Source organism: Ciona robusta, chromosome 8, assembly GCF_009617815.1.
Source record: "Ciona robusta chromosome 8, ASM961781v2".
NCBI classification, from domain to species: Eukaryota; Metazoa; Chordata; class Ascidiacea; order Phlebobranchia; family Cionidae; genus Ciona; species Ciona robusta.
The window spans coordinates 6,562,017-6,587,627 of NC_143242.1; the positions used below are offsets into that span (position 1 = coordinate 6,562,017).

Below are 25,611 nucleotides of genomic sequence, written 5' to 3' on the forward strand. Positions count from 1 at the left end.
GATTGCTAGTAACTTTCCGGTTAAAGCTATTGAACTGAACACCAGGATGGTCTATGCTGTTGCCTGTTATACCTCCCTGGCAAGAATGTCGCATTTTGTGCCTAGCGATTTACTCTGTTCAGAAATATATCTACTACCTGACGCCGAGTAAATAGTTCTGCGAGAGATAGCATACAAAACGCGCACTGACGTTCACAACTCATTTCGCCGCTGACATTTGAAGCGTTCACTCGTCTCACGTTGCGTTCTTTCTGCCGCGTTGCTTACTATTCCAAAGAAAGAGAGAAACAAACCTACGTCTGCACTGACTCATACGTGACGTCTAGCGTTTGGTTGGAAACATACAATTTCCGCTCGCCTTTTATTTCAATCAACAATTGGCATAGTACTGTTGGGTGGAACGGTTACAGTCAGTCCATAATATCTCATATTTCCCTATGGTGTTTTAAAAAATACCAAAACTCTCCTTGAGTTGCGAGGGTACAGATATATATTAAACATTTTTTTGTTTACTACCAAATGGGACGAGAAAAGAAAATGAAACATGAACCTTCTTACCCCACCCTACTACACAAATACAAGGAACACACAAATAATACAGTAACACCACACAAATCTCAATTCACAGTCCAATGCTTGATGAATATACAGTATCAAATACAAATAATAGCAAATTATTAAATCTGTGATGCAAAGTAGCAGAAGTTACTCAACAGAATATATGCATTAACAAATAAATATATAAGTATAGGCAAACCCACATTGCAGCTACAATATTAAACCAGTTATATAAGTGGAGGTACATTTGGGTCATCTACAAAATGTTCAGAGTTCTTGGGTTCAATTTTTTCCTTAGGTTTGATAAACTTGTTTTTTACAATGTTTTCCTTGTTTGGGGAATCAGAAGCAATACTTGCAAGCGTGGAGGCAAAAGATTTGCTTTGGTCTACTTCAAGTTTCTGAGGTAGATTAGATGACGCTTTGGGACTTTCTTTTTTTGTCTTTTTTGGGGTAACATTGCTCCTAAATAGGTAAAAAATGGTTGAGTATTAAAATTTTGCATTTAAATGTTATGAAACAGTAGGAAACATTGTATTTATAAACCAAGATATTACAGGAGTAACTGAACCGGCTATAAACTTAATAGATTTTATTATATGTGGGTGAGGTCCTTGTCGGGGACATGTAATTAAGGCCAAATTTGGCCCATAACCCATTGCCGTTAATTGTCTTGTCTAAGGAAGGACACATATGCGCACAATGGTAGCAGCGCGGGGCTTTGAATCAATTACCTCTGTGTTAGAGGCAAGAACGCTAACCCCTTTGCCACAGCGCCAGACAATGTTAACTTTACCTTTCTGAGTTTGGTCTATGAGCTGGAACAGGTGGTGGATCTAGTTTTGGCATGGTTACAATCAGGTGTCCAGTTATTTGGGATCTTTTAGCCGTGCTGCTGTCCGGTTTCACTTCTTCCAGCAAACTTAGCTGAAGAAGTTGGCCTTTCATTGTAACTTGTACGTACCAAGGCTGGACATCAGCTTCTGTGAAAAGAAAATACAAACTTACAATGTATCTTTATTTCTATGTATACAAACCTCCGGTTTTAATATCCTTTTTTATATGCCCAATACAAATAAATTGGCCTCGTAGGAAATCTTCTAATATTGTTAATCATTACACTGTGTCAGAAATTTTATTACTTATCAAAATTGGGTAAGCAGCCTAATCTGGCATAAATCCCAGGTCCTCGACAAGAACTTCACAAATAAAAAAATAGAGCTAGAGGGGTACATTTTTGGAGATCTAACAGTATTATACCACATAAATTACCTATTAGTGAAGTGTCCATATATTTATAACAAGCAACATCCAATACAAACGCTCCGTCATCCTCTGTTTCTGTGAGTGAGAAATCCACTTTTCCTTCGTTTATATTCATTGGTTTCCCTTCTTCGTTAAACAAACGACGCTCCCTCCTGAAACAAAACTCACTATGACATCACATTTAACAAAAGTTAACGGAAATTTAACAAAAAATTTCGACAAAATTAACAAAAAAATTAATGAAATGTTACCAAAAAAAAGTGTTTTTTTGTTATTTTCATAGGCATTTCCGATTCAAGTCAAAGCTTTGTTATGTATTCTATATAGTTAGGGTCTTTGTACAAGAGCCTAGGTTTTAGATAGGCCAGATTTAGCTAATCCCCCAATTTTTGTTAACAGACAGGAGATGAATAAATTGATATGTTGATTATAATATTCACTTTTCTTTCTTTGGTTGTTTAAACTTAGAGTCGTGAGTTTTTTCTTTGTTCTCTTTCAGTTTATTTTGAATAGAGGTCCTTGATTCAGGAGTGAAATCAACTTTTTCTTTCCAAAATTCTTCGTCTTTTTTCTGCTCCAGTTCTTCCTTGCTAAGGTTTTCTTTAGAACAAAAAAACATTTATTATTTTAGAGCATTAGCTTAAAAATATACAATCAAGCAAAAAATATATCATATAGCCACTTTAGGTAAAAAATGTTATAACACGCATTTATGTTTAAAAGTCTGGACTGTAACATCTAAAAAACAATAAGGTGCAAATTGTAAAACATTGAAAAAATAAAAATAATTAAAAGAACATTAATGTTTTCACTGGAAAATTTGCCAAGTTGATTACATTCCAGCTACCAAAATATTGTAAAATATTATGGCATAAAACTATAGTGTAGTTTGAAAACCATTACAACAGTAAAATGTTCTAAACATGCTGACCTAATAATCTAATATATTTATTTATGAATAAAACTGATACCTTCATTAATAACAAGTTCGTTTGCCTTTCCTTGCTCATTTGCTTCTTTCTTCTGTTTTTCTCTTTCCACTCGGTATTTTTCTTGTTGTTGAACGATTAGCTTTCTGTATTGATCAAAATATTAAAAACATGAAGTAATTAATTAATAACACAAACCTAACATAATATAACAAACTGGTAAATCGTCCATTTCAGCCCAAACATTAAATTTTAGTGGTTTACCAAAAGAAAAAGTAAAAAAAAAACATTTTCTTACATTTCTGTTTGTTTACTACAAAAAAAATTTAAACATGTTTTATTAGATTTTTTTCAACAAGGAAATATGTTCAAAATATTTTATTATAAATTGTTTCGTAACCTTCTACTTTCCAAGACTTGCACGGCTTTAATTCGTTCTGATTTTTCAATCTCATGTCCATCTAATCGTTTCAACTGGGGTAAGGTAGCAAACACAAACTCCTGGTAACCTATATATATTAGAATAACTGTGTGAGAGGTGGGGACAAGAAAAAATATGACTGTTAATGAATTTGGCTTGCAATGCAACGAATGTAGATTTACTATAATGAATGGCTTGGTTTTGTTTGCACCGCCAAGCAACTCTTCACAAGTTAAAAGACTGCCACAGGGTTATTTTGTTTCATATACCTTATACAGGTTCACATCTTACAATAAATGGGGTTGATGTTTGTGTGGCTGTATATAGGTACACACAACTGTTTAAAGCAATTACTAGTAAGTTAATTTTTAAAGCACACATAGCCTACATAGAGTTTCAAACCAGGCATCATGTGGTTATAAAGACAATATTCCAACCACTGTGAATGTATAAACTAATTTTTCACCTTCAAACTGAGTACATGGGTTTCCTGTTAAGTAGAGATCTTCTAAAAAGATATTTTTCCTTAAACTTTCTACACTTGTAAGTTCACCAACAAAGTTTACGGTCAAATCTAACTTTGTCAATGACTCACATGCCTAAAAACAACAATAATAAATTAATATGAATTATGACAAAATCAAAGCTAATTACAAGTTTTTAACAAAATCAATATCGATAGTACAATACTCATGTTTGTTTGTTTAAAATTAAAAATTGGCGCCAAGGCCAATTTATCCAAGACTTTTTTCCTATGGAAATTTACCATAATGCCATGGTTGAATTCAAAAGCCTAATAAGACCCTAAAAATTTAATGTATTTTTGGCTCTACTATTTCATTTACCTGTAAGTTTTCAATTCTTTCAATGTTGTTTAAAGCAAGATTTAAATATTCAAGTTTCTTTAGTTTTCCAACATTTTCGATTTTACCTGAAATAAAATCCAAGTAAAAATACCAACTAAGCTCACATCTTGGATAAATACTAAATTCTGCTTGCATAATATAATTTTTATAATTGCTGAAACATAAACATAAAGAAAAAATAAAAAAACGAGTAAGATATAGCTAATGTATAAACTGTATTTAGCCTATCAGATTATTTTTCAGGACGAAAGCATAAACATAAATGCAAATCTTGAACATAAGGACAGTATAGTTTAGTATAGAAAACTGCAATTAACCTATGAGATTATTTTGTAAGTAGAGGATCTTGAGATCCCGACACCATCGATCAAGATGTTCAATCTTCTCTAGATCTTGCTGATGCAAACTCAGCTCCTCCAACGAGAAGATCTCACATTCGTTATGCTCCGCCCGTTTTCGCACAAGCTCTTCAGTTATTCTCGTCATCTAAGCATCAAGTTATTACATCACAATCAAATAAATCATGTGTACCAGTCTGGTTTTTGTGACGTTGGTGGCCAGTGAAAATTTTGGTCTCTAAATGTTGTTTTTTGATAACCAAAAAATGTACAGACTCTTTGTAGTATTTATGTTTTATGCGGACATTAAATTTGGCACTAGTGAAGAATCTTCCGGTACATAGCAGAATAGGCTGGTGGAAACTGTTAGTGGTTGGTGGTTAGTGGTTATAGGAGTTAGGGGTTAGTGGTTAGCAAATGAGGTGGGAGGGGAGGAGACTCTTCACTAGCACCCTAAATTTATACAGACCCAGGGCTGTAACCAGTGTTAGTGTATTTGTTCTGAAATTGATCTCCAATGTGTATTTTTACTTACAAAATTGGGTGTTTTTACCCATAAATAAGTATTTTTTAGTACAAATGATCCGTAACTTAGCTAAAAAATACCATCTCTATTACCAGTCAATATTAACAAAAGACGGTAAAAACACCTACTTGTTGACCTGTTTTATTGTCAAAACAATTTCTTTGTTTCAGTCACTTGGAGAGAGATTAAAGAGTTTAATAAATCTTTAACTGATACGATTATGCTGCCTCAGCTTTGCGCAAACAGACCAACGAGTATAAACAAATATATCACGTAAACTGTGTCTTATATCACTGTAATGACTCTGATATTCTCACTGCAAGCCAAACTAAATAATTTGAAAATATTTCAGCTTTCTCGGGACTTCCCCGTCTTTACACAATAATAGCTGTGGTTACCACAGAAATCATATATTTTTAATAAACAACAAAATTCTGTTTCAAACCACACTGTTTGATTAGTAAGTTTATTATCTTATTACAATTTCTACCACGATAAGTTATATTACAATTAGTGCATAACACATGTACAAGAACATGATTGTACAAGAAATAGATTGCAATATACAAAATGTCTCCGCTTCGCCACCGAGTTACATTTTTGAGCTTGCTTCTTCCACCTCCATAACTGCATTATCGTATACATGATCATGCTTAATGGTGCTTCCGTTACCATCACTCGACGACAGTTCATCCTCGTCCATTTGTTTAAAATCATCCTTCAAAAGATGATTTACGACAGCAGCTCCAACAGAGTCTCCCCAAACGTTGATCGAAGTGCGGAACCGATCCCTTAATTAATAAAGTGCCAGTTTATATCAGTTCTATATTAATTCAACGTAACTTGGTAGCTGCAATCGGTTTTCGTAAAAAGTTGAACCATATAAGTTCAAACGTAAATCGATAGCGACAATAGGTTTTAGGTAGTAAAATCCATTCCTTTACGGTTTAGGTAGCCTATTCCTACGCTATCTAAAAATGGTAGCCTATTCTGTTCGCCAATTTGAGCACATACAGACTGACACTGCTTATATCACAGAGCTGAAATGTAGCCTACGTACATAGGCCCTACTCTGCTGTATTCTATTTTATTTTTAATCTGTTAGCTATGCATGTAAGTAACACCAAAATATACAATAGGGGAAACTTACAATAGCCAATCGATTGCTAGAATAAGTTCAATGTCATCAGCAGGAAGTCCAACTGCTGCTAGGACGATAATCAGAGTGACTAGACCTGCTTGTGGTACACCTGCGGCTCCAATGCTTGCCGCTGTTGCTGTTAAACTAATAAAGGAACATAAGTGTCAAAAGCCTACTCTTTTTATAGCGTATATTTACTAGTAGAATAAATGTGGATGCAATCCACGAAAAGCTGATGGGTTATAAGTACGACTTACCTTACTGCAATAATCTGACCAAAGTTAAGAACAATGCCGTTAGCTTGAGCAATGTAAATGGCAGCCACCGCCTCGTACAGTGCTGTCCCGTCCATGTTAATTGTGGCCCCGATTGGCAGAACGAACCTGGAATAAGTCACCAATATAAAATTGCATTTTCGCGAATCGAGAAATTCGAATATGATATACAATTCCGATTGCGCTAAATAATACAGGATAGCCCATATATAAACACGCGATACTTTCACGCGTGTATAAGTTGTATATGCCATTTTAAATTATTGCCAGGATATAAGTTAAAAAATCTACAGTTGTCAGTTATCGTTTTATTTATTCATATTTAAACCAGTGGAAAAATAGTACAAACCTTGCAACTCTACGGTCTATATTGTTCTTTTTTTCCGCGCAAGTTATTGTCACGGGCAGGGTTGCAGAGCTTGAAGCTGTAGCGAGAGCTGTAAGGAGCGCCTGCAAATAGAAAACGAAATGAATTGTTAAAATAAACTAAATTGCCGTTTCGCATTTTTTAAACCAAAGGAAATAATATATATATAGTTCTGTGGAGTAAGATGGGACACTTCTAGTGCTTACTATCCAATAAATATTCTGATAATGTTTTGAACAATTAACAACGGTCTATTTATAGGAGTCGTAAGGATAAGTCTACGGTTTTATAATTCTTTGACTGTTCATTAATGGAACAAGAGAAAAAACGGAAATGCGTCCCTTCCTCCACTTTACTATATATAAAAAGTTCGTAATTACCTGCAGTGCACCGCCTAGATAACTGAACGGATTTTTCCTTACGATAACTGCATAGATGATCGGCAGAACTATAAAACCATGGATGATCAGGCCGACTATAACTGTTACCATGTATAAGCCAAAGCGAGCAAGTTCCTGTTGAAAAATCGTATAGTTAGAAGTTTTCCAATAGCTTTTAAGAGAAATTCGAATTTTAAGTTGACCCAACCTGATTTGGATTTTCCATTGCCATAATCTTGGAAGCAATAAGAAACATTATACCGATCGGCCCATACCTGCAAATAAAAGGGTTGTATAATTGTGGTAAAATATGCATAGAGTAAATGAATAAATGAAATTGATTTCGTCTCTTCGGTCACGATAACGAAGAACAAGAGAATTGACAAAGGCGAAAAGACGGATAGTAACGGTAAAACAACAGTTGTTAAAACACGCTTATTGATAAAAAAGAAAGAAATAATGTTTGGCATATAAGGCGTGGCCCTTACATTCCTATATAGGTTGATGGGCGTGGACAGAATCGTTGTGTTTTAAAAGCCTGTTTTGTGTTTCAGTACCGGACTGACAGTTCTATTCTGTGGGTCAAGGACCCTGAATTTAGGGCAGGTGTTCCACTACCCCCTACCATGTTATCACTAAAGTGCAGTTATTTAAATGTTAACACATTTTAAAAGTATTATTCTACATTGGTAAAACACGTTTAGACGTAAAGCTATAGATGCATTTAATGCTTACCAGATCACCATGCGAACCATTTTTAAAACAGCCTCGTTAGCGCCCGAAAAAAACTTGACGACGACTTCGCCATCTTTACCCATTTGACCGATAATCACCCCAAAGATAAGACAGAAGCAGATAAGGCCCAACGCATTCAAGCCTGACTTGGATGCAGTGACCTGTCAAGGAAACGTGCTTTAACTTGAATTAACGGTTGAATTACTTTAAAATATTTTAGTTGAAGCCGAACTTCCACTGCACCCCGTATACCCATGGCACGCAACTAGAAAATGCTTGGAATTTTGGTAAACGCCAGTTCCTGTTCAAATCAGATTATTTTATATATAGACTGCTTCAGGCGTTCATAGTGAATACAACTGCATTAAACATCTGAAGCCAAGTTACCCCTGGTTTAAATCGAACCAATGTTCAATTGATCTTACATAATATGTACAAGTCAAAACACAAATATGCCTAGCAGTATAGGAGCAAATATTCCAAATTTAAAGGGGCGTTACCACCACATCTAAGATACGAATATTTTATTGGTCTTATATGTTTGTCTTGAATTTGACCAACAAAAAAACGTTATTAGATTGAAATTTTTTGTTCTAGACTTTTAAAAATGTACAGTTTTTTTGTAGCATATAGTTTTAAGTCTAGAGTAAAAATCACTTTATTAACCCCCGCTTACCAGTCTATAATCGATAACCACGTCTTGTTCTGATACAGCAGTCATATATGCGGCTGTGGTATTCGCCATTGTTGGTTGTACCATGACAGATACGTTCATTTTGGTGGTGATTGGAACTCTTGTTGTAAATTCCTAATATACAGAAATTCACAATTTTACAACAATAGAAATTTAGAATACAGTATAGTAGGGTGGGGAAAATAAGACACCCTTTTCTTTTCTTTTCTTTTCTCGCCCCACTCGATAGCAAACAAAGAACATTTAAAGAATTATAAAACCGTATGCCGGTGTATCGGGCATGTGCTAAAAGTGTCCCATCTTACCCCACAGATCCATATGTTACACACATAGGGTTAATCTAAAATCGATGCCAAGAAATGCATATACTTTTACATTTGTATTTACCTGGGTAAAAGTTGCAGATACTATGTTTGTCGGGAAAAGGTTTCTGTAATAAGAAAAGTGTAAGCATGGGTTGGGGAAAATGGGACATTTATCATCTTTTTTTTTATCTAATTTGGTAGTAAACCACGCTTTTTGACCCCACAGTTCTATATACGGTATATAATAGCAACCAATAAAATTTACCTCACAAGATCTAATAAAGTGTCGACTGGTTCCGCTTTGCGGATGGAGCCTGTTCTATTGTGTACCAGCCGACCGCCTGTTAAGACATTTATAGTTCAATAGTTCATATATTTCTGTTGTCGGGTATATAGGCGTTAACGGTTTATGTGTCATCATGTTAGGGTGATATTACTTGAGGTTTTACTCAGTACCTGGGTTAATGGAAACGACAAGAATGATTCCCATTATTACGGAAAGAAGTGTGGTTGTGATGTAATAAAGCACTGCCCGGCCACCCAATTTTGAAGCTGCTGTCTTCGGTATAGTTGACACAGCTGGAATAACATAAATATACCGTAAATAAATATTTAAATTTGGGGATTTGTGGGTAGGGTGGAGAAAGATGGGACACCTTTTCATTCTATTTTCTTGTCCCATTTGGTAGTAAACAAAGAATATTCAAACAATTGTAAGACCGTATCCCCATAATTTCTATATACGGTGACTGTTTCATGGCATTTTGCTCGGGAAACCGAAAACCAAATAGCAAATGTTGCAGAAGAGTTGTTTACCGCCAAGAAACTCGTAAAATGACGACAAAGGGGCTACGGGTTATACCACAAAACACATCACAATAAAATGAATAGACGTCCTGAAACCGTTCGTGCAGTGCTGGAATTTTGAGCTAAATTTTGCATTAACAAAGAATAGACCATTGCACGGTCTAACGGTTGATGGGAAATATAAATATTGACGAGGGTTAAAACGAACTGACGCCTGTGTTGTTCAATGTGCTATTGTCGTACTGTACAGTTTGAAACGATGACTGTAACTTGCTTTATTTATCCTCGCGTGGTCGGAAAAAGATATATACAGGTTATCATTTAATTTCGCATTTTACGACCGTATATAACAAGGACTTCGTTAGCACAAATTCTTTAAACTGCTATTCCATTTTAAATAAGTGTTAGTTGAAATCATTTGATTAATTAATATTTTTGATCCAAAGGGATACACAACACATGCATTCTTGTCAATAAACACTAAAAAACGCGTTGAGTTTGTATGATTTCCACAAACTAGCTTACCAGTCACAAGACTGCAGATAATAATCGGAACGATCACCATCTTTAGCATTCTCACAAAAAGTGTCCCCGGAAAAGCAAAATAAGCGATGTCCAGTTTGGATAGATTCGCTTCCCTCATTGCGATACCGAGCACCAAACCAAAAACAACGGCAAGAACCGTAAGGATCAAGAGCAATTCTCGCTTCAGGAATGCTTTCCAGCATTTTGCAGAGCATTCGCAGCTCGGTGCTTCAATATTGCGGAATTTGGTGCTTAGTGGCATGGCTAGATCTTAGACAAGCTTTTTACGGTAACGATTGCTGGGGAAAAAAACGTTATGTCAAGTTTGATCATGAGAAAACCTAAAATTTTTGACGAGTCTAGCTCTTTTACCAAACAGCCTTTCTATAGGTGTCGACTTATTATTTTTACCCCGATAAACGCTATTACGTAAAGATGAGCTGCCGATGAATAGGACCCCGAAACTTTGGTTTGCCAAATAATAAATTGAGTAAGGGGAACTCCATGTAATGCATTTATAATATGCCTGGTCGGAAGAATGAATGTACTAAGAATTGCCTCTATATAGGCCCTAATTGCGAAACATGAGCATATATATACATATATATACATATATATATGTTGCAATAAACCACTTTAAAGCATAGATTTAATTTCTATTACGACTACTCTACATTTTGACTCCCTTCTGATCTAGATTTCACTGCTATATCATTGATTCGAAACCCCATCGGTTCGAACTGCGAGATCAGTTCAAGCAAAGGTGCGGCAATGCAATCCGCCTTTTTTGTGACATTTACTTCTTGTCGACAAAAAAAGTACGTCACCCTTATATATATATATATATATACTATATACACCACGTAATGTGTCTGCCTACATGACTAAACTTCAAGACTGGGTTCGGCTAAAACAAAAACTCTAATTTATCAAACAATTATTCACCGTGAAATACTCGGGAATTAAACAATGCAGATTGCTTATGTTTTAAACTGGCAGTATCTTTACATTACCCTGAGGGCATTCTAAAGAAAAGGTCATAAAATGTCCGACACTTTACTGCGTATTAGTTTTTAAATTTAAAAGACATGGTAAACTTAACCGCTAGGCTTGGTGCAAGAGAAAAAAATCTAATTCCAATACAAATTTGAACAGAGGTAATGATTCTTAACTCTAACCACTGAACCGTGCAACGTAATCAATCACCGTGCAGCAACACTGGACAAACCGCCGCAAACTTCAATTTAGAAATTCCACAGTTTTAAATTTCGCTCTGCTTTTTACAATTCTGCGCACGAACAAAAAACATGCAATCTGAATTAATAATAATCCTTTCTTGCTTCTTTCGCTCAATCATTCCGAAGGAGCAACACCCACAAATAGTCGAGTTCTAACTCAAACATACAAAAACCAGCTGTGTATTTACTCGCGTTTTGGTATTGTGTTTCTTTATACCGCAAAGCTGTGGAGTCTGCTTATTATCATTTTAGTTAAAGTTGTTTATTCGTCGTCCTTTGAAGGCCTGTTTAAATTAACGAAACAAAGATAATTTTGTTTGATCAGGTTAGAGATTTAAAAATGTCTGTATAACCAGATTGGACGAGAAAAGATAATGAAAACATGTACCATCTTACCCCGGCCCACAGTATATATAGTAGGGTGGGGGAAGACGGGACACTTTTCGCACATAATATCAAAATATCTCAATCGTGTTTTAAACAGTTGACAACGGTTTGACCAAATTGAATCCGAGGCTATAGACGATTACACTGTTTGCAATATTCTTTCAACGCTTATTACACCACTGATGTTTTCTTTGCACACTAATTCATGCATCATCACTACGTCACAATGGGTGATTTGGAACAACGATAAATCGCGCAACGTAAGGGAAAACAGAAACAGGTTGCACATTTCAAAATACTTCTCAACCTGTAAACAGTATATCGTTTTTCAAAGTTATATTATAGTATATTATGGAGAAAATGATAAAATTATGGTTATTTTTGATACTGGTTTCATTACTTGTTAATTTAAATGACGGTGAGTAAATTAAATATTTTTTTTTTAAGTTCGTAGTGTAATTTTTATTCAACGAAAGTTTGTATTATATCATGGTCTTAGTGAATTAATTTCCAAAGCTATATTGAACCATGAAACTAGTTGGTTAAATGAATGAATAATTAAACAAATTTAACGCTGATACATTCGTCTACGGTTTTATGTAGCATTTGCTCCAATACAGTTTTTATTATGAACGCATATTTTACTTTCAGCAATTCAATGTTATAATTGCAACGGTGCTTCCAGCAACACGGAATGCAATGCCAATCCTGTACAAACATGCTCTACTGGTGACGATGTAAGTTTGTATTCATATTTCGCGTCTATCCTATATCAGTTACGTTTGATAACTTATAGTTGGGGTGTGAGACATGTTTTCATTATCTTTTCTCATACTATTTGGTAGTAAACAAAGAACATTTATTATAAAACGGCAGTCCCGCAACTCAAAAAGAGCTTTGTTATTTGTTTAAAACACGGTCAGGAAATATAGATTTAATTGCTAACGGTATATCCCTTTTTACCCCACAGTACTTCATATGCGTTAATGAGGATATACTTATTCGTCCATAAAGTTTAATGTTTGTGAGTAAATTCATGAAAAACTCTGCAATTACCCATCCAGGGAAAATCTAATTTAGAGGCATATCGACTCGTTGTGTGAAGTCAAACAACTGACTGTAACCCATGCACATGCATTTTAAAGTCACACTGTGTATTTTTTAACTAATTAGTTAATCCAGTAACATTTCAGGGCTCCTGTATGAATGAAATCCGTGTCAACTCCGGCAGAAAAAGCATAAGTAAAACCTGCAAGCAAACACAAGCTTGTCAAAGCCAGGCGAACCAAAACAACGGTTGCAACGATGCGGCGCAAAACTCGGTGTGTTATTATTGTTGCCAGGGTGATCTATGTAACTTGAGTGAGGATGCGAAAAGTAAGTTAATACTCAATTCATTGACTACCAGCTGCAGTTGGTTTATAGTTCTGTGGGGTAAGATGGGAAACCTCTTTGAATGTTCTTTGTTAACTTTACCAAATTGGACAAGAAAATGAAAACATGTCCCACCTTTCCCCATCCTACTATTTTTTAAAGTTTAAAAGTTTCCTATCCGATTGTCATTTTGTTTATCAGTAGGAATGTAATAAATGAATATATATGTTTTCATGGTAGAGCAACGACAATCGATATTATACGGATGTTCTATTTCATACACCTCGTGCCCGCTTACGAGCTACCACGTCCACATGTAACTCTGGGGTTAACAACAAAAGTAATAAAGTCGTTTGCCGATCAAAATCCATTGTCTCACACCACTTTCCAAGCCAGTAGTGCAATGGTCTTGCATTTGTGAGAAAAGCGCCTTTAATTTCCACAATATAGAGCCATAACAGACTATTGGTATGAATTTTTCGTGTGTGACGTAACTTCCGGTGATGTATACACCCTCTAATATAGAAATACGACGTAGTTTGTTTCCATGATTCATTATATTGTATCACACACTATGTGTATTGTCATAAGTTGCCTATTTTGGTACACCTTGATTACATGCACAAGCAATATTACCACCGTCCATAACCATTATTAACATTTCCGGTAAGTTGTATATATGGACCTATAGGATTCATAAGATTTTTTTTAAATAGGGGTAAATATGGAACGCTTCACGATTAATATAGGAATTATAAGGATTGGTTACGGCAGCCCCGCTTTTTTACTGACGCGCTTCCTAACGCTTTTTATCCAGAGCGTGTTTTAACAACTGTTGTTTTTCTGCTCATCATTTGTTTTTATTTTGAGAGAGTAGGGGGTGTTAAATATCTTGCCTAAAACACACACACGTCCACAATGGTAGCAGCAAGTAGCCTTGAAGCCGTAACCTCTAGTCTAGACTAATCACTTTGCCGCCAGATATTACCTGAAATATTTTTTTCAGATACAGGCGTGACTACGCCTACAACAACTACAACAACAACAACAACAACAACAACAACAGCTTTAACAACAACAACACTTGCAACAAGCACAATACATGCGAGTAAGTTTATGGCTTTCCCCATAACATTTTAAAAGGTCAATAATAGGCGTTGTAAACTATACGACGGTTTAAGTACAAAGTAATAAAACGAAGTAAAACTGTAATCTGTTGGTTAAAGTGTTATATCAAAAAACTACAGAACTACGTTACAGTGTTACCACAGAAAAAAAGGTACAGAATTACGTTAAGGTGCTACAATAGAAAAAGATGTACAGCATTAAATTGCCTATGCCTTTTTTACTCATTTTGTAACCTTTAAAATGCCGGGGTCGCAAAAGTACACAGCGCCTTCAAGTCACGTTTCTAATATAAATTAACTTAGAATACCACGAAATAACTTTTCTTCGTGTGTTTCTAAGGTTAAAGGGTTTCACAGGATGCTACTACCATTTAGCTGGAAGGAAGTGTGAAAGAAAATAGCTATTGTGACGTAGGAAAGATTTTAGCATGCCCAAATCGAATGTGAGTCGTGACTTGTCACTTCTGTGACGTAACACAGCAAAATGCCGTGTAACAAAGTGTAGCGTTATGACACAAAGGAAAGGTACTGTGATTCATAACTGACGTGAAATCACCCCGAGGTCACAATAGACCTGTGTCACGTCATAAGCAAGATTGACATGCATCCACGAGAATGCAATAACACCGTAAAAGGAATGAAGGAAAAAAGTTAACAGCCAGCATAAAACCAAACATCCAGAGCCACAGCAGTTCAAATTAGATGAGACAATACAGTAACGTATACAAGTAAAGAATTATTTTAGTTTATGATGAGTTTATTAAGATTAGCGCTTATTTGCGCTTCAATTTTTGCCTTCGCAAATGGTAAGCAATTAGTTTAACATAAATTGTTATATTTCGCTAAATTAACTCGGATATTATCTGGCTTAATAAATTAGGTTTTTAAATAAAGGTTTAATTACATTTGTTAAATCAAATAAACCCGTGAATAATACATGTGTATATAGTAGGGTGGGGTAAATTGGGGTAACGTTAGCAATGGATTTCAGATTTCCTGATCGTTTTTTTAACAATTATCCACGATTTTCTAGAGTTACGGTCCACGATTATTTATGACTCTGTATTTTTTGCGTTTACTACCAAATGGTACAACTTTATTTCAAATACGTTTTAGATTTCAAATACGTGTGTTAAATTTGTGTTAAATTTTATAATAAACATTCTATTTCACAGCTCAAAACCGATGTCCCCCTCTCGCCACACCCCGCTACTCATTTCTCGAATGTTCGAACGGCAACAATGAGTTGAGTAAATGCAAAGCCATTTGTGAATCTGATTATGCTCTTTCCGCGTCCTCGTCCACATCCAGAAGATGTCGGTGTAATTCTCTTGGAGTTTGCGGATGGACAGGAAGTGTATCTGTGTGCGAATACCGTACGTTCATCATACATTTTGCATATTTAGATTTGTTTTTGGCACATTTTGCCTGTTTAGTTTTTGTTTCCCTTTTCTAGTGTTATGCTACATAAATGCATACATGCAGTTTAGTACCGTATATTTTGTTTATAAACACCACGTAAGTAAAAGGATTACCCGCGCCCTGAAGCAGAGCCAACCAGATGGTGTAACTCTGTAAACAATTGTTAGACACGTTTGACGGCCAAGTAAAACTAAATATGATATACAAATACCTGAACTGTTAGATTTATAACATTCGAAAAGTTCATGGCTCTCTGTTTTGATGTAGAATACACCATAGAGTATAGAACGAGCCATCTGTTAGCTCCACGTTTTATGTCACGATGCTAAATATTCGTGTGAAGAATATTCCAAGAATAGAAAAATTCTAACTTTAACCCGAAGCCATTTCTGTCCAAATCGTACTTCCGCGTTTTTCTTAACCATGTATGGTAAATGCAATTCAATTTTGTTTTTGTCTTGTGATCTGTTTAACAAAAATTCTTTCGTGGCTGGAAATTGATAGTCACTATAACACAGGTTAATAGTAGAACCATATAACACACCAACAAATTTTACACGCCGTTTGACAACCAACGTTTCCATAGACTTTTATATCTTCAGACCTTTCTTAATAATAACTTTTCCATATGTTAGCACTGGCAAAACTTAATTTCGTGTTTTTTTTTATTTTCTCCACAGAATTTCCAGATTTCGTTGCATGCGATATACCAGACCTGATGAGCGCATCGTTCGCAGTTTTGGACATCTGGCCACAAAGTGCAATTACTCGTGTTAATATTAAGCCTGCTAACCGAGGAGCATCCGGTTGGTCAGTGGCTATCATGTTTGCCAGGTAATTGCATAGATAATATTAGGGCGACTATTCTATTCTGTATGCCCAGGTCTTTCTTCTAAGTCCTAGGTTTTGGCCTGATTTGGCCCCGTTTCGCCAACACCAAACTTTGGCTATAAACGGCATAGGTCTTTATACTCTAGTCTAAATCATTCCTATTTTTCTCCAGACCTTTACCAGCTGGTGCTGTAATCCAGTCCGGACATACAAACCAAGCAGCCGTCAGCTCCGATCGTCGTATTTTCACATTGACGAGTAAAAGTCATAATCAAGATATCTCAAGATTGGGCGTCTACTCATTCTACATGCATATTTCTAACTTGCCAGCAAACACCGATGCATCTCAATATATAGGTAATTCAAGCTATAAACCCAACATATATGAATTAACATATTTGATTCAAGCTATCATAACATATATATATGGTTGTGAAAGTAACTTATTAGGGCCGAAGCATCGACAGTTAATACAAGAGAGCGTTTTATTCATCTTGTGCCCGCTTACGAGTTAACACGTACGCAATTTGTTTATTTACAATTTTTACCGAATACCTCGTCTTACCGTGGTCTTAAATCCCCAGCCACTGCCGTTTTCTACGACAGAGTGATCACCGATGCTTCATGCATTCAAAACATCAGTCCAGTGAGACCTTTCCCTACCACGACAACCGCTTCTACAACTACAACCACAACCACAGCGCCACCCACCACCCAACCACCCAGCACTACCGCTCCTCCACCAACAACGACTACTACAACACAAAGCACAACAACTACTACAAGACGAACGACAACAACACAAGCACCCACAACTACAACAACTACAACACCTGCCCCAACTGCCCCACCAAGCGGAAACTGTGAATGTAAGTATTTCTTCGTTGTTTAATAATTTGATCCTCGATATTTTTTTCAAAAACATATTTTATGTTGTTTCTTTTTCTCACACATTTTTAATATCTTCTTAATCTTTACTACACTGCAACCAAAGAGACAAATACAGTTAACATTATTATTATTATTTACAGCATTAGACGGCGGTGACAAACCAGGTTACGTTCCACTCAACACAAATGGCTGGACAGAACAAGGCTTGTTCAAATACACAGCTCGTGCTGAGAAATATGGTTTGAGACGTGGACAAAACGCTGACTGGATTTTCAAACTTGATTTTAGTTCTCCTCTGGAATCCCTTGTGGTATGTGTTGAATGATTGCATGTATGTAACTTGTTTATTAACGCGTGGTAGGGGCAACGACAGTTGTTCTAACACGGGTGTTGTGTTTCATACACCATGTGTTACCAAGCTTACCAGTGACCAAGGGTTACCAAGTAACTATGTAGATACTTATTTTGGGGAAGATGTTTTTTGTAATGTTTGACTGGCAGTTTAGACAACTCATGATAACTCACTTAAGTGGTGCTAGAAGTTTCAAGTGTGGACGAGAACCCAACATTCAACATTCAACTTGGCATGCTAATTTCTAATGCGAATGCCTATAACCATTCAGCTACGCTCAACTAGAAGTTTTTAAAAGCCTTAAACAACATTTCTATTTTACAGAGTTACGTCGCAAATGTGGAAGGTCCTTTCGCCAACGGTCATGTTTGGTTGCTGAAACCTAAAAGTTACAATCGTGACATTGACGGTCAGCTTCAGATTCTCATGATCCCACAAATGACTGTTGGTAGCACAGCGCCCAGTCAAGGTTAGTTAAACATAAACACACATCCTGTAAGACTTAGAGTATTAAAAGCTTTGGTGGTTTGTATATCGTATAGCTTATCAGCTCACACGAATGGTAAACTTTTGTCAAATTTCTGCTGTACCGTAGTCAAACGTTGACTCTTAAAAATTCGCTTGGTAATTTTCTTTTAACACACAAATAGGGTGAAGACTCTATTCTGTTTGAAATAGTTTTCAAGTGCCATGTAACTAGTTAGAGAACATTCAACATTTTTGGAGATTTTTACTCATATAGTTTTAATATATTATAACACTAGTCTATACATTCTTATCATTCAACCTATCTTTGTTAACAGTAAAAGTGAACTTCTGTCACTCTGGCTCCCAACCCAGTCTCACATCCCAGTTCAACGGCGTTGCCCCAACCACCACCACAGCAGCAACAACAACAACAACGACAACCGCTGCTCCAGCCACTGCCCCACCATCTGGCTCTACAACCACACGAGCACCAGTTTCAGCAGCCCGATGCGCCAACAACGCTGTCAACGCAGTTTTCCCTCCAAGATCTAGTGCAACAAACGCCAACAACTTTATCAGATCACCCTGTAAGTAAAAATAGAAACTCTTGCCTCAGCTATATAAAAATCTGCATAAGCTAACGCTAGCACGAGGGGGTGCACTGTCAATAACACAGGGGCTTCGAAATATATAGGCCTGAAAAATACCAGAACTGTTTAAAAACGTTTAAATGTTTATTAGAAATCATTATTTCAAAAATATTAAAAATCTATATGAAAAAAACAAATGAGAATATGCATACTCTGAACGAAACCTGTCTGAAACTAACTTTTGTCTAAATAAGATCTATTTTTGTTACTTAGATTTCCCTGGTACCACCACCTACGATTTCAACGAGGTTCTCCATAAATCCATCCTCTTCTACGAGGCTCAGCGGTCGGGCCCTCTTCCACAGAACAACAGAATTCCATGGAGAGGCGATTCAGGACTTAAAGACGGTTGCGACCAGTCAATAGATCTTACTGGTGGTTGGTACGACGGTAAGCACGGTGTTATGTACTCTAACCTGTCGCTTTATATTATAGTAGGGTGGGGAAAGATGGGACAACTTTTTCATTCTAATTTGGTAATAAACAAAGAACATTCAAAAAATTATAAAACCGCATCCTCACGACCTCCATAGACCGTTGTTAATTGTTTAAAATACGAACAGGATCATCCGCTTCGCGTAATGGGAAACGACAGTCTTTGTAACGCGGAAGTTATGTTTCATTCACCTCATGCATTTCATAAACATGCCTATGTACAGAAACCTGTATCATATGTTTTCTTTTTTCAGCTGGAGACAACATTAAGTTTGGTTTCCCGATGGCTTACTCGGCAACTGTTCTTGCTTGGGGTCTCATTGAGTTCAGAGACGCATACGTTGAGTCAAGAGAATTAAACAACGCACGAAAATCACTTGAATGGGCTACCGACTACTTTGTCAAAGCGCATCCTTCACCAAATGAGCTTTATGTACAGGTAGGTAACAAAAAATAGTAACTGCGTGTGCTTAAATTCCAATGAATAATGCTGCACCTTGTGTGAGCTTGCCACCAGGAATAGATACATGATGACAAAATAAAAAGAAAACCTTCATTTGGAAATTGTCAAGGTTTGACGCACCTGAATAAATGTAAACTAACGAGAGTCGTTATAACACTGGTGTTTGTACATCTCTTGCCCGCATACGAGTTATACAGTCATATGCAACTCGTGGGTTGTTTGCTAAGTGTCTTATTCAAGGGCACACGCCACCATGATAGCATCATCGAGGCTCCATCACGTAATATCTGGGACAGATGCATGCGGATTGCAACAACTTTGCCACATATCCGAACAAACCTCATTTCCTTTTCCATATTATAGGTTGGAGACCCTGCCGCTGACCACGCGAAATGGGAACGACCCGAAGATGCAATTAACACTGTACGAAGATCATACAAGATCGACACACAGAACCCCGGAACAGAAGTTGCAGCTGAAACCGCAGCCGCTCTTGCTGCAGCCTCAATCGTATTCCGTCAAAGCAAGCCAAACTACTCAAATACTTTGGTCGCTCACGCCCGACAGCTTTTTGAATTTGCTAACTCACACAGGTTAGTTTTTCGAACGGCAGTACGCGGGATAAGTTGATTTAAATTAGAGTAACGTCTATGCACCTTGCGTTCAGTAAGAAACTCGTAAGCAGGCACGAGGTGTATAAAACAGAACATCCGTGTTTTATCGACTATCGTTACCCCGCCAAACAAGGATAAGTTTTTTCCAAAAAATAATTTCTTAACTGTAACCCTCTTATTTAGTTGCAGCATAATATCTAAACTATTTGTTCTCGCAGACGTAACTACCATCTCTCAGTACCCGGTGTTGCAAGCTACTACAAGTCATGGAACGGATACAACGATGAGCTTTTGTGGGCTGCTGTTTGGTTACACAAAGCTACAAACGAAGCTAGCTACCTTAACTTTGTTACTACTAACTACAACAACTTCGGAGCCGGAAACGTTGCTCCTGAATTTTCATGGGACAACAAATACGCTGGAGTTCAGGTACGTTATAAAATATTATCGATTATAGATTAATTTATGTAATATAGTACAGTGGTGCTATCTCTTAGTATATAATATCCCGTATTTCCTTATCCAAATGGGACGATAATCGAGAATTAAGTGTACCATCTTACCCCACCCCAGCAGCCTACCATACAGAATAAAGAATCTTTACGCATAAAAAATATAATACATTAGCGACAGCCGCATTTTTTCTTTATTGCAGTATTTAAACAACAACCAAATAACAATAAAGAATACGTTATGCTAAAGGGTGCCATTTTATTTCCAGGTCCTTATGGCTCAGATTACAGGTAACAACAATTACAAGAGCGATGTTGATCGTTTCCTGCAAAACGCAATGAACAACATTGGAAAGACACCTGACGGTCTTACATGGAAATCCCAATGGGGGCCCAACCGTTACGCAGGTATAATTTGAAACAGTGCATTCTATCCTATATGGGTGAAGTCCTTGACAAAGACCTGAGATTTAGTCCGGATTCGGTCCGTTTTCTATCAGAAACAGTGCTTAATTAAAACGTTAAAAAATATTTTTGTCTGTTAAGAAAGTATCGACCCAAATACTTTGCTAAATTTATTAAGTATTGCTACGCCTGAAATAACGAGCAAAAAAACTAATATTTTAATCACTTTAGCCAATTTCGCTTTCATTGCCACTGTTGCTGGCCGTGTGGATTCTACGAAGCGATCTCAATACGTTACATACGCGAAGAACCAGATCTACTACATGCTTGGTTCAAACACCAACGGGCAGAAATACGTCATTGGAATGGGTGCCAATTCACCTCAGAAACCTCATCACAGAGCCAGGTAAATTTTAACAAAGAATAATTATAGGATCACGTGGTACGAAATACGCAACATACAAAACGGAAGTCCAGATTCTAAACTATAGTAGACTGGGGTGGGAAAGATGGGACACCTTTTTATTTCCGTTTCCTATTTGGTACTAAACAACGAACATTCAAAGAATTATGCTCTGGACTTCCATAGACCGTTGATAATTGTTAACACCATCCGGATATTTATATATTATGGACAAAAAGTAAAATGTTTTATGTTCAAATTTTTAACAATTTTTCTTGTTCCAGTTCTTGCCCTGCATGGACAGCTGTACCAGTACAAACATGTGACTTCAACGCTTTGAATATGCAAGGCGCCAATCCACATGTTTTGTATGGAGCTCTTGTCGGTGGACCAGCAAGGAACGGGGCATACACTGACGATAGAAGCGATTATATCAGCAATGAAGTTGCTACCGATTACAACGCTGGTTTCCAATCCGCAGTTGCTGGTACGTATTGTTTTATTTAAAATTGATACATGAATGTAACTTGCTTTATATCTTCGCATGGCTATAAAACGACAGTCGTTAATACACGGGTGGTGTTCTGTTTCATACACCTCGCGCCAGCTTACGAGTTACCACATATGTAACTTTGTGGTGTTTGTTTTTTCGTATGGCTAACAACTTAGGCAACCCGTGAGTAACCACTGGGTTGGAGCAATTGGCGTTGAGTGTTTTGCCCATGAAAATATATGCCCACAATGGTGCAAGCAGTGACGCATAAATTGCATTCATTTAAGCCACAGTAACGTTAATTCTTTTATTACTTTTCCAGGTCTTCTCCACTACGCCAAGGCTGGTCAATTGTAACAAGCGAACGTTCGTCACAAATTCGTTAACAAGTTTATGCAGATTTTAAGCGAGATTCCAATTTAATAAAACAAATGCAAATAAAATATCGTGTGCATTACTTTCAGCAGATAACTGACAATTAACGTACAGTTGTAACTATTGCAGTCAATTTAGTAGAGCATTTGAAAATTGCTGTGTTTGTTGAACTCGCAGTAGCCATGTGGATCCTTTTTTGTCGAACAAAATTATATCATGGTAATCACTTACGTGTCCACTGTTTAGCGCTGACAAGAAAATCTTTTCGCGTATCCGATCTAAGTACATACGAAATTACAACGCGAGGATAAGTTTGCTGTTTTGTGTTTGCGTTTACATTAATTTTTACAATATATTGAGCGACAAGGGTTTCGTTTTAGAAAAAGTTTAATGTTATATGTTTGTGATAGTGATTTCTTTTGTGCTATGTTAGTTCAAAGTGAGAAACAATTTGATAGAACAGGTTTTCATATCAGATAGACTGGCAAACTGCAGTTGCACGGTTAGGAGTTTGAGTTTTTTTTGCGTGTGTTTCGTGTGTGAATAATAAAGACACGGCATAGTGAGTATTTTTTTGCAATTTTGAATTGCTCATTTGTTATTTTTTCTACTTTTAGTGGACTCTGCTGGACTGTTAGTTATTACAGAGTTGCATCATCATGAAAACTTTATATGAATTAAACCAGTTAACTGTCCACGACTTAAGGCAGCAGTTGGACAGACTTGGAATTCCTTCTGATGGAAGAAAAAGTGAATTGGTCAACAAACTGCTTGTATATTATGAGCAGGTTGAAGGCGCTTATCCACAAGAGATTGAAGAAGCTGAGCCTCCTGCTCCTGGTGAAGAAGATAGCGTTCATGTTGATCTTCCTGTTGCTCTTGAGAAAGTCCTCGCGTATAAAAATGAAAGAGCAAAACAGGTTGGTGTCTCGAATGAAGAGATGAAAAAAGCAATGTCTGGAAGTCCTCAGCTGGAGAAGCAGAACACGAAGAATGCCGAGAAGTTAAAATTGGAAAAAGCAAAGTCACAGCTTCTGAATGGAGCAGCTATTGCCGGTGGTGAAAAAGAATCTAAAGAAGATATACTTGCCACACAAAGGAAGCTTAAAAATAAGAAGAAAAGAGCAAAAAAGAAGAGAAGAAAAGCGGAGCTTCAGGAAGAGAAAAAGAAAGAAGTTGAAACTGATCCCGCTCCTGCAGATGATGAAGAAGATGTGGATGCTGATATTGAGTACGTGACACAAGATCCAAATTTCAACGATCCTCATTTGTTTGTGTTTAAAAAGATTTTCCAAGCATTTAAAATCGCCGAGGAAGTCGAAAAAATGAAAGAAGCGCCAGAACCTGAAAGTACAATGAATAAAGCTAAAGCTGTGGAAAAGGTGAAGGCATTTGGAGCTGGAAGCAGTGATGAAGATAGCAATGCTGAGGAGGATGGTAAACAGAAGTTATCCAAGAAAAAACTGAGAAGAATGAACAGATTGAGTGTTGCTGAACTAAAGCAGTTGGTCACCAGACCTGATGTTGTAGAGATGCATGATGTAACTGCCCAAGATCCACGTCTGCTTGTGCATTTAAAGGCATCTAGGAATTCTGTGACAGTTCCTAGGCATTGGTGTTTCAAACGAAAGTACCTGCAGGGTAAAAGAGGATTTGAGAAGCCACCTTTTGAGCTGCCGCAATGTATTAAGAACACTGGTATTATGGAAATGCGACAAGCTTTGCAAGAGAAGGAGGACCAGAGGACACTCAAGACTAAAATGAGAGAAAAAGTGAGACCAAAGCTGGGTAAAATTGATATTGACTACCAAAAGTTGCACGATGCCTTTTTCCGTTATCAAACTAAACCCAGAATGACCACACATGGTGATTTGTATTATGAAGGTAAAGAATTTGAAACTCGCCTAAAAGAAAAGAAACCTGGTAACTTTTCAGATGAGTTACGCTTAGCCCTTGGAATGCCAGTGGGTGAACAAGCTACCAAAATACCCCCACCCTGGCTCATTGCAATGCAAAGGTATGGCCCACCTCCCTCTTATCCAAACCTAAAGATTATGGGACTTAATTGCCCTATACCAGAAAGTTGTTCATTTGGGTATCATGCTGGTGGTTGGGGAAAGCCACCTGTTGATGAGATGGGAAGACCTTTGTATGGAGATGTGTTTGGAACTCAAGCAGGAGATTTTTCGCAGCGGGATGAAACAGATGACATTGATAAATCTGCTTGGGGAGATTTGGAGTCTGAGAGCGAAGAGGAGTCTTCTGAAGAGGAAGAGAGTGAAGGAGAAGAGAAGATTCCGGATGAAACTGGATTTGTTACACCAGCTGAGAGTGGAATGATCACTCCAAGCGGGATTTCCTCTGTTCCAAGTGGGATGGAGACCCCAGACATGCTGGAGCTCAGGAAACGAAAGATTGAGGACGCAATGGAAGGAGGAGACACTCCACAACTCTTCACCGTGTTGCCTGAGAAATCTGCTGGTGCAGTGGGTCGTAACATGATGGCTTCCGCTCACGTTTATGACGTAAACGCAACCAGGCGACCTGTGCTTTCTGCTGGAGTGGCAGATATTGAGAGCGTAGAGGTGGCCCTCAATCCTGAAGAACTGGAGCTTGATAATGTTGCCATGGCTGCTAAGTATGAGCAGAGGGTACGTGAGCAAGAGCAAGTGCAGAAAGAAGACTTCAGTGATATGGTGGCTGAGCATGCTGCGAAACAAAAGAAAAAGAGAAAGGCCCAAACACAAGACACTAACAGATCAACGAAAAAATACAAAGAATTCAAATTTTAAAATGTTTTGTGCTCTGTGCTGTAGAAATTAATATTATGAAACGACAAAGTACTGTTATTTAGATCTGGTAAATATTACAATAAGGATTTTTTGATTTTGTGTCAAATATTTCTGAATCGTATATTTCATTGCTGTCTCTGCAATCATAAGAAATTGTAAACCTTCCACTTTTTTTAAAGTAAAATGAATCTATTGTAATAGTGCACACTGCACCCACTTACGTTGTACCAAGTTATCAAATTGTCTTTAATGCCATAAATTTTTTTCAGAGACGAAGTGGTAGCTTTTCAACCATTAATTAGGGTT

The 25,611-nt window shown here is 37.0% G+C and overlaps 4 protein-coding genes across 6 annotated transcripts; 2 read left to right on the forward strand and 2 right to left on the reverse strand.

Annotated features, from left to right (window-relative positions):
- Positions 1-347: 347 nt before the first annotated feature.
- LOC149732861 (dynein axonemal assembly factor 11-like) lies at positions 348-5,263 on the reverse strand. 2 transcript variants are annotated; one of them, XM_089882837.1, is made up of 10 exons: positions 5,033-5,263; positions 4,358-4,526; positions 4,020-4,105; positions 3,641-3,773; positions 3,154-3,262; positions 2,796-2,899; positions 2,265-2,424; positions 1,831-1,976; positions 1,355-1,541; positions 348-1,023 (listed from the first exon to the last, which is right to left on the reverse strand). In XM_089882837.1, exons 2-10 carry the CDS (start codon positions 4,524-4,526, stop codon positions 786-788), a joined length of 1,332 nt encoding a protein of 443 aa, XP_089738963.1. In that variant the 5' UTR covers positions 5,033-5,263; the 3' UTR covers positions 348-785. The 2 variants fall into 2 exon arrangements, with proteins under 2 accessions (XP_089738963.1, XP_089738964.1); XM_089882838.1 differs by having other exon boundaries at positions 5,041-5,240.
- Positions 5,264-5,336: 73 nt separating this feature from the next.
- LOC149732862 (excitatory amino acid transporter 3-like) lies at positions 5,337-10,462 on the reverse strand. The gene is made up of 12 exons (XM_089882836.1): positions 10,134-10,462; positions 9,258-9,380; positions 9,067-9,142; positions 8,884-8,926; positions 8,479-8,610; positions 7,803-7,963; positions 7,276-7,342; positions 7,068-7,202; positions 6,670-6,770; positions 6,303-6,428; positions 6,055-6,189; positions 5,337-5,695 (listed from the first exon to the last, which is right to left on the reverse strand). Exons 1-12 carry the CDS (start codon positions 10,393-10,395, stop codon positions 5,497-5,499), a joined length of 1,560 nt encoding a protein of 519 aa, XP_089738962.1. The 5' UTR covers positions 10,396-10,462; the 3' UTR covers positions 5,337-5,496.
- A 1,573-nt stretch (positions 10,463-12,035) lies between these two features.
- Positions 12,036-22,581, forward strand: LOC149732863 (uncharacterized). 2 transcript variants are annotated; one of them, XM_089882818.1, is made up of 19 exons: positions 12,036-12,176; positions 12,410-12,495; positions 12,952-13,135; positions 14,139-14,240; positions 15,435-15,635; positions 16,362-16,515; positions 16,685-16,869; positions 17,097-17,381; positions 17,544-17,713; positions 18,080-18,224; positions 18,559-18,810; positions 19,087-19,263; positions 19,563-19,747; positions 20,135-20,364; positions 20,604-20,814; positions 21,107-21,245; positions 21,474-21,648; positions 21,930-22,132; positions 22,461-22,581. In XM_089882818.1, exons 1-19 carry the CDS (start codon positions 12,110-12,112, stop codon positions 22,493-22,495), a joined length of 3,186 nt encoding a protein of 1,061 aa, XP_089738944.1. In that variant the 5' UTR covers positions 12,036-12,109; the 3' UTR covers positions 22,496-22,581. The 2 variants fall into 2 exon arrangements, with proteins under 2 accessions (XP_089738944.1, XP_089738945.1); XM_089882819.1 differs by lacking the exons at positions 12,036-12,176; positions 12,410-12,495; positions 12,952-13,135; positions 14,139-14,240 and adding an exon at positions 14,909-15,065.
- A 494-nt stretch (positions 22,582-23,075) lies between these two features.
- On the forward strand, positions 23,076-25,575 carry LOC149732864 (splicing factor 3B subunit 2-like). The gene has a single exon (XM_089882833.1). The coding sequence runs from the start codon at positions 23,173-23,175 to the stop codon at positions 25,303-25,305; it is 2,133 nt and encodes a 710-aa protein (XP_089738959.1). The 5' UTR covers positions 23,076-23,172; the 3' UTR covers positions 25,306-25,575.
- Positions 25,576-25,611: the final 36 nt, after the last annotated feature.